This window comes from Podarcis vaucheri (assembly GCF_965113315.1).
Source record: "Podarcis vaucheri genome assembly, chromosome: 14".
Taxonomy (NCBI): Eukaryota; Metazoa; Chordata; class Lepidosauria; order Squamata; family Lacertidae; genus Podarcis; species Podarcis vaucheri.
Genome location: NC_138752.1, coordinates 36,580,263 through 36,597,461, shown reverse-complemented (window position 1 = coordinate 36,597,461; position 17,199 = coordinate 36,580,263). Strand labels below are relative to the sequence as shown.

Below are 17,199 nucleotides of genomic sequence, written 5' to 3'. Positions count from 1 at the left end.
CAGATCCGCACTCATGTGGGACACTGCGACATTCTGCTGTAGCTCCCATTTGTGGTATAGCCCTGTCCTGAACATTTGCTGTAAAGATGACGAAAGTGCTCTGAAGAGTGCCATATAAATGCCAAGTTTTTCTTCACGTGCCCAGGGTATCTATTGCATTAGTCCACAGAAAGGTTTTCTCATTCCTAGGTCCTTCCTTCCCATTTTTGCAACATCTATAATTAAACTTACTCCAGTCTCTTCGGTTGCTTGACAGTAGAGACAGGGCTGAGTTGCTCATGGAAATTTCAAGCATTAAGGGTTACACCAAAACAGACGGTTCACTCCGAGCCACAAAGATAAGCTTTTAATGTGAATAAGACTGGCAAGAGAAGAGCGTTTTACTTACATCTTTGTTACTTAGACCAATATCCCTCAAAGGCAAAGAAAGGTGCTGTTAAGGATCAAACTGCTCATACTAAACATAAAAACCCCACAGAGGGATGAATTCCTAATATTTTATACACTCAATACGATATGCCTTGCTGGCTTCTCACTGCGTCCTCTGACTTTCCAGAGGGCAACACATTCTAGGTCTGAGCATGCCCAGATATTACCTGTCCCAATGGGCAACTGTAGGTCTGAATCCGATTCCCCCAAAGGAAACACATCTGCTCCTTCTGCTGGCTCATTAGTTCTCCTGGTAGTCACTCACAAAGACACAAAAGGCTGAGAGAACACACACTCAACCACTCCTCTTGGGGCGGCGGGGGGGGGGGAAGAATTCAGCAGTGAGAATAAAACGGAAAAGAAACTTGATTAAACATGCATTGATGAACACAATTCTGCAGCACAAAAAAGGGGAAAAAAAGAAGTTGGAGGGAAGAAGAGGCACACAGGAATTGGTCAGTAAGCTACTAGATAATTATACAAATAAAAAGTCAAAAACTCCTAGTACCCTGGACACCACTCTCTGCAGCAGCACCGTGACTGTTTTCTGCTGCCATCAGCAGTTATTAAAAGAACCTGAAGTACATGACTATGATTATGCCCCTCTACCTCTTTGACACACCCCTACCAGTTGTGTTTCAGGTTGTCACCGCAAATGCAGTCTTGACAGCATTGCAATCTGCTTAACTGCCGCCAACAAGAATAGTGCATCTTGCTCCCCCACCCCACCCCTCTGTAACTGCAAAATCAATCTAGATGTGGGAGTTGTTTGTTTGTCCCACAACAGAGCTCCCCATGCCAGGTCCTCATCTGCCAAATTGGTAGAGTCATTCTGTGTTATCGTGAACACTGCTCCTAATGGAATTGCTCTAACGTGCCTTCTGGTTTGAGGCTGCAGTGTGAGGAATCCCATCCCACTTACACCAGGACCTCTCCATCAGGGAACAACATTATTTATATTCAGTGGGATCAATACTGGCAACCTGGAAATTAGGAAGCAGACACAGAAAAATGAAGTCCCGAAGTGCAAAATTCACACTGATGAGTTGCATAACTTGACAAAATAATCCAATTAACATCCATTTAAATTTTAAATGCTGTGCTACTTTCACCAAGCTCTAAATACAACTACTACAACAAAAAAGAAGAAGAGATATTGTGCCATGTTGTACAGCTGTCCCAAAACAACTTTATTAAGCTAGGCTGTGGTGTAGGTTACTCTTGACCAATCTGGCTTGTTCATATTTAGCGAAGTCTTGGATATCAGAAACATTACATGAACCTGCCATATTTAGAAAAGGGGGGGGGAGTACCAGCGCTGCTGAGGTTCTTTAGTATGTTGTGAACTGAAGTCTGCAATAGAAAGGCAAGTGATGTTTTAACATAGGCAGGTGGAGCATGAGTTTTTACAGCACGTTATGATCCCGCCACCCCCACATCTTCTGCCTGCTTCTGCTGCATTCTGCTTAAGTCGCTAAACTGCACTGAAGACCAGCGACTGAGTTTGTTTCTTTCAATTAAAAGACAAAAGTCTCAAGTCAACAGTATAGGAAACTGTCACACTACTGGCTTTGCTACCTGCAGAAACAATAGAAATTCAGAACTACAAAAAATGTGCTGTATTCAGTTAATATAAATGAGAAAAATTTGGGCTGTGTAGAACATTTCTCAAGACTATATATACAGTACAATACAGATCGTGGCCGGAGTTCAGATCTCGCCGGCTTCCCTCTCTTCAGATCTCTTAGGGTGAGATTTGCCATTCGTGCTTTCGTGTCGCCGTTCAGAAGAGCTCTTCTCTTTCTTGTCTCTTTCCCGTGATTTCTCCCTTGAAGACCGATCTCTAGAGGATCTGGAGAGCAAACCAGAGCATACTGTAGGGCTCTAGAATGGAAAGTGTGTGCGTGTCTGTGAAAACATTTCAGACCAGAAAAGGGAACTGTAGACTTAGCCTACCAATTCTCCTTTCTGGACCATGGGAAGAAAGACAACCCAGATGGGCGGGAGGAGCCACCCTCCAGGGTTGGTAGACATTAAGCACAGGGTGAGGTACTACCTAAATCCAGAGTCAAGGTCAAGCACTAGATGCAGAGGTTCATAAGCTGAAATCTACAAGCTGCAATCAGGTTGCCCATGGAAAGACTATAGAACAGTTAACAATATTGCAGAACTGTAGAGTGGGACGGGACCACAAGGGTCTCCAACCCCCTGCAGCTACAGGGATCTTTTGTTCAATGTGGGGTTCAAATCCACAACCCTGAGATTAACCAGTCTCATGCTCTACCAACTGAGCTATAGATATCTGTGCACAGCCCTTTTTGCTGGAAACAAAAAATGAGAAGCAATGCTATTTTGATCAAGACTAGACTGTCAAACAGGCCAAGGGCCAATATTTTCATAATATGGTGCTGGTGCAATCAACTCATCTCCCCCCCCAAAAAAAAAAATATATATCAATCCATTGAAGAAGGGTCCTGAATGGCCTGTCTACTCTTAAGCCCAAACACAGGACGAATGCTGACCTGAGGAAAAAGCTGACAAGCTCTCCAATCAACATCACTCACAGAAGCAGCATGCCCACCCCATTTGAAAGACACAGGACTATGGTTAGAAAAAGACAAATTATGCATATGCTTTGATTTCTAAAAGAAAAAATGATGTTTCTTAAGTGGTCTGCCAGGATCCCTGATTATTTTCAAATGGACTGTGGAGAATGTGCAATAGAGCTGAAGCCTGTTGGATCAGGTGTGTTATGAAGCTCCTTGCAGGGAACTCTAAATGTACCAGATGACTGGGATGCACATGGTGCTTTGAGCTCCCGGCTTTGAGACTTCAAAGCACTGGACAACCTGTGATGTCAGGTGACTGACAGGTGTGCAACCTCACCTGCCTCTTAAATTTGGCCCACAAGATTATATTCTGATAAGCCAAAAAGGTTCCATGCCCCGGATCTAGGGAATGGACCACAATGGCTCACTCTAGGATGAGATTAGTCAATCAAATTCCAGGCTTAGCAACATAGAGGAATAAACTCAGTGCAATGACTGCTGGGCCCATCTGCCCAGGACCAGAAAAGTAAACAATACAAGTTTGCAATAAATTGAATTTTGTTCAGCTATTTTTCTGTTCAATCAAACCTAGAAATTCAACAATGACATCAATACTAAACAAGGCTCTTTCCTATGCTTCTACACTGTCACAAATCTCTTCTTTGTGCTTTAGGGAGTTCCCCTGCTTCCCTCTTGGCTAGTAACCAATTTCTTTTCACAACTTGTTTTTTATACATCTCTCACACATATCTACTCCTGTTTTATCCCACAGTTCATCCTATACCTAGATATTTCCTTCCTTCAACTGTGCCGTACACCCTGAAGCCAGCACAATGCAGGGTTAAGTCATTTGGCCTGTTTCCTGTTTCCCCCTCCCTCCTACCAAATCCCAGTTTACACAAGTGCTTTACAAGTATGACATGTTCAGCTGTGAGGGTGTTTTATTTTAAATTTATGTTTTTTTCTGCTTTGCTGTCTTGGGGTTCTCTGGGAGGAACAGTGAGATAGAGATTGATTGATCCAACCAACCAACAAACCTGACACAATGCCCATCGCTATCAGATTTGATGTGAAAATGGGGAGGTGACATATTGCCAGCCCTTTAATTAGCAGCTCTCTTTATGGTGTGAGACTCAGCAAGTGCCCAGTGATACTGGCCCCTGATGCCAGCCCAGATTGCTACAGTCACCATCTGTGAAAACAGGAATTGTAACAGAGAGCCACTCTTGTACAGCGGTGGGCTTAGAAATGAAGTTAAGAACCCTGAGGCTGAATGAGGCCGGTGGCCCATCTACTCCAGCATGTTGTTCTCACAATGGCCAATCAGATGCTTATGGGAAGCCCACTAGCAAGACCTGAGCACAACAGCCACCTTTCCTCACTTGTATTTCCAAGCAACTGGCGTTCAGAGACATACTGTCTCTGACAGTGACCTGTGAAGGTGATCTTGGCACCCCATCCTACAGAGGGAGTCCCACCCACCATATGAATATGTGCATACACTCTCACTCTCTATTTGTCATGCCTAATTTACTGCACCTCATAGGGTCACTGTGCACCTTAAAAGCACCTCCTGTCTCACTGGAAGAATTGCAGGACATAAATGTATGAAATAAATTAAAATTGTTACCCTGGGATAGGGACTACCATAACTACACAAACGCTAAGCATGACAAAAGTGATCAGCTAAAGGGGGGGGGCTGCATACACACAGCGGCTTATAAAAATTCAAAGCTGCAATGTGGATGCCAACTTTGTCAGATAAGAAGCACAAGCATTCAGTCTTTATACCAAAAACCAACTAAGGATAGCAACAAATTAGGCTCTAAGCTTCTACCAAGCTGAGAAAGACAATCAGCAACTCAAACACAAACAGCTTTATTTTACAGGGAGTTTCTCTTGGTCAACAGAATTGGTCAACAGAATTGGGGGGGGTCAATATCAGTTCTCCTACAATGCTTTTATTATTCTATGCTATATCAAAACACTATAAGGCTTATTATTTATTAATTAAATTAATTAGTCACATGTTTGCCACAGCAACTCAAAACAACTTAAGAGTAGTTGAACTGTTGGCATCTAAATTATAAACAATGCAAAAGCAGAAGATGGGAATAGCCCAAACATCCGCAAATTATTCAACTCTTTACCCAACACAGTCTCTTATGTATCATTTTGCATCTTCTTGAAGCTTCAGTATCTACTGTTGAAATGCTGACTTTTTTAGGGATGGCAACATATCAAAGTATGATTTCTATTTTGGAAGAAATAAAACACTTCATTTTCTTTTGAGACTTCTTGTGCCTTCTCATTTTTAATTTTTAACTGTTCCAGAAAACATGACTGATACAGTTCCTCCCCGCCAAGGGAACACTTTGAGATGGGCTATTGTACATTTGGGTTTTCTGAAGCATTCCCTTACCTGCTCTTTAGCAATAGTAATTACAGGGTCTTCCTCATTTCCTAATTGTCCAAACTTCTTTTCTTTATTGTTCATGTTCAAGACAGATTTAAAAAATGAATTTAGTATCTCAACCATGAGTCAATAATTTCCACATACCCCATTTCTAGCAAACCTACTTTCCAATACTCATTTCCCTTCATAGAGAAGAGAACTGTAAATGCTCTTCATTTCTCACTTGCTCATCTATTGTTGACATCAATCCAGTGAAAATGGTGAACAGAGACTAGGTTTCCCCAGGCTACCTGCAATACTGCTATGGATCACCAGTAGCTAGAAGTTACTAGGTACAGCTGTACATCAGGAGGCCACTTGGTTAACATGCTTGCATGCAGTAGATCTGAACTGAAGTGCTTCCTGTTAAGTTTCTCCCAGGATCAGAACTACAGTATTTTTAAAGAAGTAGAATCCAGTTAACCATGTGGTGGAGCAATTCTGAAGCATTTATAGCCAATCTGGGAGAACTTCTGGCCATCCAGCATGTTACTGCCCCTGTTCACATCAAGCCTACCTCCCTAATAGTAATCCTGGGTTATTGTTTACCCTCAAAGCAATTAAAGCACAGTGTGCCGGGCCACCAAAACCTACACAGCACCTGAGAGAGCAGCGCTAGCGATTTGGGCCTCTCTCAAGTAGAAATGTATGTGCCTGTCTCAAATCCAGTAGATCTTACCATTCCAAACAAACATTCTGGGTCTGAGAGAATTCTCTCTGCTACTTACAGAGGAACGAGCATGCTTTTGAGCAGATGCAAGTGTTGCAAAGAAGTAGGGAAGCCTTCTCTGGTGATGTGCAAAGTCACCCTTACAGGTCTAGTCCACGAGAAATCCAGTGAGTCCCAAATGGCTTTTGGAGCTCATGGACAACATCTACACATCCTACCTTCTAGGATGACAATGGGAGAAAGCAGCACATGCCTTCAACTTCATTCCCCGCTTAATTGTATCACGTGAACCAGCTCTCTTCAACCCCACCCCATGGCAGCCTTGGGAAGGAGTTTGAACCAATCCCTATTTTCTCACTGTTTCTCCAATAGTCAGCTGAACTCGTTTCTCATGGCTAAACTACAAGTCAAAAAGTCTTTCCCCAAGAGGTTGCAAAAACCAAGCCTACTTGTGTTTTGAACTCCTGTCTCTGGATCCCCGCCGGTGGCCTCGGCTATGGCTGCCAGAACGGCTGCGATGGCGCCTGTGCCTCTCTCGTTCCCGGGACTTGGAGCGGGACTTTCGCTTCTCACGGGAAATGGACCTCGAACGTCTTCGCCTCCGCTCTCGAGAGCGAGACCTGCAAGAACCAGGAACAAGCAGTATAAAACCCAGAGATACAGAGAATTGACATGAACAGCTGCTGGATTTCCCCACTGCTGCATTTGCAAAGAAATTCAATTTCAAGTTTTTATTACAGTCAGGGTTCTTCCTCCATTTTATACTCACAAGAACCCTGTTAGGTAGGTTATGGCTGAGAAAGTGACTTGCTCAATGCCACCCAATGAGTTTAATGACCAGCAGGGAAGAAATTGAACCTGGGCTAATACTGTTAAGTCTGACCAGTATTGTAGGACTGCAGCATCCTACATAAAAACATGCTTGTCTTAATGCATAAATGAAAAAGACATACCTCGCAGAACACCAATAGCTTCAGATTTGCATAAAAATATTTTGAACAGGCTTCCTCAACCCCTTATGCTGTCCAGAACATTTAGCAATGTCTGATTTGCCAATCACATTTAAGATTAATAAACAGCTAAAATGCTTCTATATAAGAATGACTCGCTGATTAAGCATTAATTCCAGTAATTTTAGGACCTTGTATGCTTCCTAACACAATAACATTCAGTACTTTCATTTCACTCACTGTCCTATAACATCTCTTGATAACTTAATACATGTGGATTAATCCTTTGTGCATTTAGTTCAAGCGAGCTACTACTTGGATTAGGTTGAGCTCTTTTATATTTCATTACTGCAGAACAGGAACAGTTTCTTCCTCTTCTGCACATTTAGTACTCCCTCAGTTTCCAGTTCCTCCACAGCACCATGCTGAAAAGGAAGCCTTTACATCACCTCTGCCCAGATTATACACTTCTTCCCCAAGAGCCTGGGCACTTCCTGGTTGAGGAAGATGCAAAGCTTCCATTTCAGATGTGACAATGTGGAGAAGAAGGTGGTGTTTTGTGCTCCTGAACAGCTACAGTATATTCAAGGCAATTCTCGGCAAAGATGTATCAGTCATTCTTCCACTTTTACTCTCAGCCACAAAGAGCATGTTCTCCCAGGGTCTCAGCAGCTACAATGGTTTCCTACCAGTGTAGGGGCTGGCTTTCTCTCAGAGTCTAAATGGCTTTGCCTCAACATGAGACCACCCTCTTGAGACTGGCAACCTAACATCCATACAGGAAGAATGGATGCATGGAAAAGGCCTTTAAGTATGTACTGAAAATGCTGCAAGGACTTTGCTAAGGCAAGTCTCTATCAAATGGAGCAATCCAATATTTTAAACCTTTCAAATAATTGTGGTTTACCCACCCTAAATACACTTCCTTGAAACCACAGTAGGGATTGGTCAAGCAAGCAATTGCTACAAACTGGAAAAGGCACCAGGGTTCTTCCTCCTCTGGTCCAATGCTCAAACAGAATGGCAGAAAGAGAAAGAACTGCAAAGGAATGCCAGTCACCTTACTCAGAATGAATAACCATCAATACCAACTTAAAACACTCACCTTCTGCGATCTCTGTTTCTGGATCCAGACCTAGCAAAAAGCAACATTTGTTTTCAGGTAAGTTAATGATTGACAGAGTTGTGGGAGCCTTTCAAATGGACATATTCTTTTAGAGCAAAATAACACTTAGGAAAAGAATTCTAAACATTAGGACCTAAAGGCCATGGATGATAAATATGTTAAAGCTGAATCAGAAAAACAGCTATGAAACAATTACATAGGGTGGCTATTTGATAAAGCAAGGCAGGTTTAATCACCTTTTTCACGGCAAAAACCCTAGCTGTTCGGACAGTTGTGTCATTTGCTGCTTGCCTGCAGGGCCTGCTAGTTTTCCCCAAGCAGCAACATGCCCATTTCTCCCTCTCTGTCCCCTTCCAAAGCCCACACCTGACATTTTCTCCTGACTTGAGGGGAAGCAACCAGAATATATGGCCCTGATGTGCCATGCACTGCCCATAATTCAAGTGTGACTAATGCCTGCTCTTTGCCACACCATTTCTTTGAGAACTTCACACAGCAGCACAAGCACCCTTAAGCCACAGCGCCACAACCTTCCACCGAAAATACTTCCTAGAGTTCACTCACCGTTGACCTGTTCTCTCCTCTCGCTCTCTTTCTTCTCTCCGTCTCAACCGGTCCTGATTCCTCTTCTCCTGTTTCTCTGCCACAGTTTTCTATGATAAAGATAGCAAACCTTGTTAAACGCGGCTGCGTGCTACAACACAAGTCTGACCAAAAAACACAAGTTAATTCATCCTCTACCAGGATGGTTCTCCAATGGCTTGAGCACGAGACGGACAATGCTCCAAGAGCATACTGCTCATGTAACCACATTTCACAGGAGCCATGAAGCAGGGCTACAATCCCCCCTCAGGGCATCTGTACAGCAGAGACTGAACCGTGGCCTTCTGCATCCAAAGCAGCTGCCCCACACCAGAGTTCTCACCCGCAACTGGTCCAGCTTCTCACGAATCTGAATGAAGCCCAAGTGCAATTTGCCTCCAAAGTGATCAGCAAGTCGGCGATCGTTATCATGGAGACCAAGGTATGCAGAACAGACCTCACAGACACGCAGCTTCTGTTGCTGGAAACTGGATGCAGGCATAGAATTGCGGTATTCCTCCTATGGAAGGATCAGACAGCTGAGTATCAATACTTCCATAGTGTTTATCTCTTATGCTTTCATCTCTCCACCCTAAACAATTTCTCCCAGCTTATTAACACTGTACTCCTATCCTAGGGACGCAGGTGGTGCATTGTCTAAACCACTGAGCCTAGGGCTTGCCGATCGGAAGGTCGGAGGTTCGAATCCCCATGAAAGGGTGAGCCCCCGTTGCTCAGTCCCAGCTCCTTTCAACCTAGCAGTTCGAAAGCACGTCAAAGTGAAAGCAGATGAATAGGTACGGCTCCAGCGGGAAGGTAAATGGAGTTTCTGTGTGCTGCTCTGGTTTCACCAGAAGCGGCTTAGTCATGCTGGCCACATGACCCGGACAAACTGTCTGTGGACAAACGTCTGCTCCCTCAGCCAGTAAAGCGAGATGAGCGCCGCAACCCCAGAGTCGTTCGCGACTAGACTTAACTGTCAGGGGTCCATTACCTTTACTTGTTTACTTACCCCAATATACTAGAAATAGTAGCCACTATCAGTTAATCCTGCACATATTGTGTTAGGATGCTAACACACCTTTACATAGAAGGATTTCCATACGAAGTCATGGGGAAATGTTTGGAAATACTCAGAAGCTGTCATTTCAAGCAAGGAAGACAGTAATTAGTCACCAGTATTTCCTCACCTAGTTTTGCTTTGAGACAACTCCATATTTTGCTTTAGTATGGTGCATTTTTGCAGCTAAAGCAGACTAAATAAACAAATTGTAACTTTTGTACAGAACATTATCAATATGGAGAGAGGGAAGCAAACCTCTGCTTCTTTCTTTTTTGCTCGGACTTTTTCGACTTCCATCAGTATCTTCTGAGATTCATCCACATTCCCTTCAGCCCCCAGCTGCTCGGCTTTAGCCAGAAGTTTGCCAATGTCTTCATTTAGTTCATGCACCTTTTCTGCCTGGAGAGGAGAGATGGTGTTTAGTGATCAAGGGAATAGATTGCATCTTTGGCATCTGACTTTGGTCACACAATGAATTTAATGGCCCCTCCAGCTGTTTGGGGAATACAATTCCCATCATCCCTGACTACTGGTCCTGTTAGCTAGGGATGATGGGAGTTGTAGTCCCAAAACAGTTGGAGGGCCAGGTTTGGCCATCACTGGTCTAAGGGAAAAGTTCTTGTGTGAAAGACTCAAGGGAAAATGGGGTATTCCCTTCTAATGCAGTATACTGACTTGAAGCCTGTTTCCTTTGGCTTTGCAATGCATTTCAAGCTACCTTGAGCGCCTTTTGGTAGAAAAGCAGAACACATACTGAAACAAAAATGAACCGCTTATTTAATTGTTTATTAATTTATAAAGTGCTTGGAAGGCAAATGCCTCATCCAAGTAATCTTTTAAGGTAAGCTAACTCTATCCCAGGGGCTGATAGTGAATTTGTGATTGCAATATCATTGCAGCACCAGCCTTTTTTACTCTGACCTTTGAATTTTCAAGACCCACTCCATCCTTGTGATGCCCATGTTTTAAAATGTTTATAATACTGTATTTTAAATTGATGTAACCCACCCTGGGATCTTACAGTGAAGGGCAGTTAAAAAAAACCTAAGGGCTGGTGGGGGAGGGACAGAACAAAGTCCAGCAAAGAAACCAAGGCAGCTGCTAAAGGACAGCAGACTCCACTTCCTCCTCTGCAGCAAAGAAATGCAGATGCTCCTGCAGTTCTCTGATCCTCCTTTTCCAGCCCCCATCAGGCTAGTAATATTTATTTATTACATGCTGGTAAGTGTTGTGGGCTTATTTATAAGGCTGGGGAAATTGTATTACGTTTTATATCGCACCTTGACATTGAGCTTCAAGGCAGCTTGAACTAAGGAGCACCCAACTTAAAGAGCTCATGTATTTAACCTTTACGATAGGACCAGCTTCTCACATAGATGCCAACTGAACTGTCTGGGAACATCTGGGGATGCAGCACTGCTGAAGCTGGGCAAGTATGAATAGAATTGGTCCAGTAAATCAGAGGAGACTGGAAGCCCCATGTAACAAGATAGGATGGCAACTGCTGATACAGCCTTGCCAAAATCCTGCCACACATGATTTTCCCCGACTAAAGTACCTTTGCAGCCACTTCAGCACTGATCTCTTCCTGTGTTTCTGCAAGTCGTTTCTTTGCCAGTTCAGTTCTTCTGTCACACTCAGCAATGAAGGATTCCAAGTGGTCCATTGCCTACAGATGTACAAACAAACAAAGCTGACACACATATAGGAAGGGTGTATGCATAGAGCGTTACTTCAATATGCTTTCCCTGTTGGAAGAGATGCCCCAAGATGAACACAATCCTCTTGTTGGTATTTCAGATCAAAACTGATAGTGACAGTAAAGGGCAGATGAAAGCAACTGATGGTGAGGTGGGAACAAGAGATGTTTCTTCAGGATAAAGCAAAGGTGTGTTTAGAAAACCCATTTCTTCAGAGCACAAAGCAATATCCTAATGCTGTTGTGGTACATCAAATTATTAAACCCTAGCAGAGATGCTAGTTTGTTTAGTTTTATATAACAAACACCAAGAATGGCAAAATGGCAACAAAGACATTTTTAGGTAGAAGTTTAAAATAACTGAAATATTCTTTACGGTGCTCTTATAATAGAATTCTTAGGTACAGCAGAGGATATATTGAGCTGGATTCCTCAGAAGAAAGAGGATAGGGCAACTCTGCTCAGTTAAGCATGTACTGGATAGGACTGGTGGGAGCTGTAGTCCAGATCATCTGGAGGGCACCTGGTTGGCAAAGGCTGCTTTAAAGCAGTGTTTCCCAACCTTTGGTTTCCAGCCGTTTTCGGACCACAATTCCCATCACCCTGGACCGCTGGTCTTGCTAGCTAGTGATGATGGGAGTACTAGTCCAAAAACAGCTGGAGACCCAAGGTTGGGAAACACTGCTTTAAAGAGCTACAAGCTAGATTTAGCTCAGTGGTATTGATTACGAGACCAGTGGGCTCCACTCTGATCTCAGAGTGCAGGCCTCAGTGACTGCACCTGTTTCGGGCAGGGCAGCAGCGCATCACATTATCAACAATAATTGAATCAACAATATAGGAATATCTATATTCCTATAAAAATAAACACTACGCAGTCTGCAAATTAACCAGCAATTGTTTTATGGGCTTGTTGCATTGGGATTATTTGAAGCCAGTGCCCAGCATGACAACTTTGCTCTGAAGAGAAACCCTAGACACTTTGTGTCTAGTAACAAACTGCTCATTAAAATCTAGAGTGCAATGTTCTAAGTCTCTGTCTGACAACCACTAGTTGTAACTCTACATAGTTCAGAAATCACTGTTTTGTGAACGGTATAGAAAACTTCTGCTAACCTTTGCAGGAAGCTTACAAAGGAAAATGTCACAAGATTAGCGGGAATATCAGACTTACTGTTGCCCAATCTGATACCAGCATTTCATTACTGGAAAAAAACACAAAGCACTTACGTCCAACTCAAAGAACAGGTCCCTCTCTTTACTTGCAATTTCATAATCTGCTCTTAGTGCCAAATCATGAATTTTTGTACACTCTCCAAGGTCCATGCGCTGTTGAGAAGGGGGAAAAGAAGACAAAACAACCTGAGATCTTTACATTCATGTGAAAATATGATTAGGCTTATAGGAATGCATGAGCCAGGTTTGGAAAAGTGAAAAAAGTAACTCTACCTTATACATGTTCATTTTGAGTCAGATAACATTAATATATATGGGTTGTATCCAACTAAGTTTACTTAAAAGTATACATCACAATTAATGAAAGTCATGTTCATTCATTTCAACGGGTCTACTCTGAGTAGGAATGACACTAGATACAGCTTTAATATACATATTTTAAAGGGTTTTGTATTCTTTTTAACCATTAAAAATTCATTTGGTGTACTCCATTGTGGGCCAATTATGCGCTTCTGAAACATGCCAATTCAAAAATTCTGCCATTTCAAATACAAGGCTGAATTATATTCTGCTATATGTATTAATGTTCTGTGTATTTTTTGTTAAATAAAAGAAGGTTGAGTTATTTGCTGATCCACATTTTATATGAAATTGTCACAAATAAAAGGGACACACATTACTAAGAACACCTTACTGCTTTTCCTTATGATGTCCCCTTTCACATCAGCTGACTGGATATATTTGAATTCTGCTGCTCAGGTAACTACTTGACTGCTGCCCATTACAGATAAGATTAAGGGATCAACTTAGCTACCTCAATTTCATAACCAGAACACTTAAGTGTGCATGTAGAGTTTTTCATAATGTTTAAGTAACATCACACAGAATTCCACTGTACTCCAAAGTACTATGTTCCTGATTATTAGAGAAACGGGAGGTTCCAAGCTTGACACCACTTGGGTTTTTTGAGTTTGTACACATAGCTACACAGAATTTAACTGTTAAACCATATATTCTGTAGCACCATCAGGAAGGGTACTTACCGTTCCTGCTAAAATATCATGAGGGCAACAATCCAGAAGGTGGCTCTTGCAGACTCGTTCATCTGTGAACTTCACCCTTTGCCTCGTTTCATCTCCTGAAATTCATGTTTGATTATAAATATGAAAAAAACCATTTAAAATGCTAAGCAAGGTAAACTGTGGTAAGTTTCTATTTCGCCTCATTATGCAGATAAAAATACTTCACGAACCCCAGAACTGCTTGAAGAACTACAAAGCCATTAAGTCACAGAATATTCGTTTTTCTTTCACAGCTGAGAATCGAAGCAAGTATAGCATTTAATGTCACATGCACCACTTACTAAGAATGGTGCTGACCACAAGAATGCCCGTAGCCAGACATCTATGTAAAATGACAGTACAGTCAGCCAAGGATCCAGACCACAAAGAATTTTCTTCTGCATGGAGAAGGGTCTGGAGATATCAAAACCTGTGCTCTCTGAACACCATGAACAAAACAGATCAACACCTGGGAATTTTAATAAGCAGCCATTTATTAATTCACTGTCTTTTCAGTTAATGCTGCTGCCTTGTACTGTTAACAAGCAATGAGGTGCCACAGGGCCACCAGACGTATTTTGGTGTTGACCTGAAGAGTATAATTTGTTTTGCCCCTCCCCTTCCCCGCCCTCAGAAAACATTTTTACATTTGGGAGCCACTTAAAAACAAGCAAAACCAACAAGAAAAAAGGGAAGTTAGTTAATACACACTGCGAGCTCCAACATATACTATACCCATCTGCCTTCTTCAAGACCTCAGCTGCAGAATTTTTATGCCCGCTGTTGAAAAGTTTTAAAGGAAAAGTTTTCTTGCCCACACCTGCAGTAAGGAAGTCAGGGGAATGATACATAAAAAGTAAAGGCAAAGTGGTAATGGTATGTGACAATTGTTTTTTAAAAGCTAGTCTGTGTATGACTATAGATCAGGATTCGCAAGCATCCAGGATTAATGTTGTGTCTACTAAAAATGTATTTTTCCCTTTTTTTTCTTTCTTTTCTAAGCTACACTTTTAAAGTTACTTGTGAAAAAAGCAGCAAACACTTTTTTTGTTATAACAGCTTTAAAAATTGGTTGTGACTCACGGCTCGATGAACATGAGGCTTTTCTGCAACTCCCTTGCAGATTGATGTAGGCAGGCAAAGATACACTGAACCTTTATAAATAAAATAGAGGGGCCACAATTGTTCAGTTTGTATGAAATAAAATTATGGGAAGCAATTCAAAAGCAACTCAAATACACAAAGAAAGAACGAGCACTTATTCATTTACGAAACAAAGTGCAAAAAGTTATCTGCAGAGTTCTGCAAATGTGCCAGATAGTTGCCGATTCAAGTAAGGAAGCAGATACAAACCTTGACAGGAATGCACAGCTTTTCAAGGGGATGTCCTGGGGCTAGCACTAAAGTCCCGTTTCCATACAGAACAGGCCTACCTTCGTGCTTTTATTCACGAAGCATTACCTCTACAGGCGAGTTTACAAAAGAAAAGCCTCACCACATAAGACCAGAAAAAGTCAGGCTTTCAGCTCATGATACAGAGCTAAAACCAACAAATCTGGCATTTAAAGCCTTATGTTTCAGGCAGCTTTAAGTGTCCAAGTTATGGGATTTAATGTAATATGTATTCCTTGCCAATGCTTTCCAAGAGTGCCCTCGAAATGTACTGAACACACTAGATCCTAAGTTACTCTAAAACACCTGATTGTTTCCCTTATACCATCTGTAGCAGTGTTTTAGGCTACTGAGCAGAGGTTTCCAGGAATTAGATGTTACGTCAAGAACTACACCACCAGCTTTGGTGGGCATTTGGACTGGCACACCTTGAAGGCATGATAATGCAGGTGCTGGGGACTCGGCTACCCTGCTTAGGCACCTTCGTCCAAGCGCTGTGCTTGGTGACTCTCACCACCCACATTGCCATGACCAACAATCACTACACTGGCCAACTTGCCACACAGCCAAACTTTAAACTGGCCTGACAGGTTTGACTTCCGGCCAGCTAGCACCCAGCTGTCTTTTGCTATAAACTCTCCATATGGCTCAGCAGTAACATTGGCTCAGACCAATGCTCTATCTACTCCTTCAAACATCCAGTTTCCAAACTGCCCCTTGGCAAACCTACAAGGAGGCCACAAAGGCAGGGAGCGCTCACCCCACCCTAAAACAGACACAAGCACTTCTGGCATTAAGAGGTAGACTTCTGCTGGACTTGGAAGCTCCACTTACCTATCTTGGCTAACTGAAAGAAGCAATTCAAAGTTGCTCCTCATTTTAGATGCCCATCAGCCAAAAACGTCCTTCTTATCCCCTTATCATATAATCCTAGGATAATCCCAAAGCCCCTCTCTTACAAATATGAGCAGGGAGGGGCTTTTCCTAGCAGGGTACAACGCAAAGGCTCAAGCCAAGGACGTGTGAAATAAAACGCGCGAGGCGATGGGGGGGGCGGTCGGGCAAGAGCGCCTCTGAGCATATGCTAAGCGCTCACTCATCCCTGGCCTCCCAGAAACGGAACCCCTCAAACCTTATGAATTTATTAAGAAGAGAAAGAGCCGCTGCCTCTTTCAGGGGATGGAAAGCCTCAGTTTGCCGGCAGGGGAAGCGAGGCCCTGCTGTGGGTGGGCCTCTGAGGCGAGGCCCCGCCGATGGACACCGGAGGCGGCGGCGGCGGCGGCGAGAGATGGGTCGCCTCCTCAGCCACGGCGGCGCCCCGCCATTGCAGGGCCCCCCAAGGGCTCTGTCCGCGCCAGGCCCGAGGCGCTCGCTCGCTCGCTTCCTTCCTGCAGGCCCCCGCCTCGCCCGTCCCTACTCACCGTCCCGGGCCGTGCCCATCAGCTGGTCGAGCAGCGCCCGCATCTGGGCCTGGGCCGACATGGCGGCGGCGGCAGCTACGAGGTGAGCCGAGAGCGCGGCGGAGGGGAAAGGGGGGTGGCGTCTCCTTGGAAACCAGGGGAGCGCGGCGGGGTGGGGGTGGGGAGTGGAACAACGGCGCGAGCCCAGGCCGCGGAGACCGACCCTAGCGCGGCCTCTCACTCGCTACAGCCTGCGCAGGGCACGATGGGAAGTGGGGGAAGGGGGAGGCGGAGGCGGCCGTCGTCTTATTCGCTTTCCTCCTCCAACCGCCAGCGCGAAAGGCACTCTGGGGGTTGTAGTCCGAGCCGAGCCGGAGCCCGCAGTGCACGCTGGTTGCTGCAGTTCGGTTCTGAGCGGAGCCTGGACTCGCCGCCAGCTCGTTGGTTTTGTTTATATCTTCAATGTTTTTGATTTTTGTCGGTATTTTTAATATGAACATGTTATATTTATATTTTTGTGTGTTTATTTTTAAAATTTATATCCTGGCCTTCTTCCCAAAGGACTGTTTTGTGCAGACTGCTTAGATTTTTTTTAATGATTTATCTTCATACAAACGTGGTCCGAGTACAGTAAATAATGTTCATTT

General features: G+C 43.6%; 2 protein-coding genes across 12 annotated transcripts in view; one reads left to right on the top strand and one right to left on the bottom strand.

Annotated features, from left to right (window-relative positions):
- Positions 1 to 17,199, top strand: part of PERCC1 (proline and glutamate rich with coiled coil 1) — a 76,929-nt gene that overhangs the window by 46,703 nt on the left and 13,027 nt on the right. The gene's annotated exons all lie outside the window — the stretch shown is intronic.
- LUC7L (LUC7 like) lies at positions 332 to 16,812 on the bottom strand. Of its 11 annotated transcripts, none has more exons than XM_082199197.1 (11): positions 16,574 to 16,764; positions 14,844 to 14,914; positions 13,743 to 13,837; positions 12,754 to 12,852; positions 11,383 to 11,493; positions 10,080 to 10,223; positions 9,105 to 9,281; positions 8,744 to 8,832; positions 8,159 to 8,188; positions 6,553 to 6,723; positions 332 to 2,313 (listed from the first exon to the last, which is right to left on the bottom strand). In XM_082199197.1, the coding sequence occupies exons 4-11, from the start codon at positions 12,847 to 12,849 to the stop codon at positions 2,004 to 2,006; spliced, it is 1,128 nt and encodes a 375-aa protein (XP_082055323.1). In that variant the 5' UTR covers positions 12,850 to 12,852; positions 13,743 to 13,837; positions 14,844 to 14,914; positions 16,574 to 16,764; the 3' UTR covers positions 332 to 2,003. The 11 variants fall into 11 exon arrangements, 9 of the variants coding, with proteins under 9 accessions (XP_082055323.1, XP_082055324.1, XP_082055325.1 ...); XM_082199198.1 differs by having other exon boundaries at positions 332 to 2,281; positions 16,574 to 16,758; XM_082199199.1 differs by having other exon boundaries at positions 14,496 to 14,914; positions 16,574 to 16,652.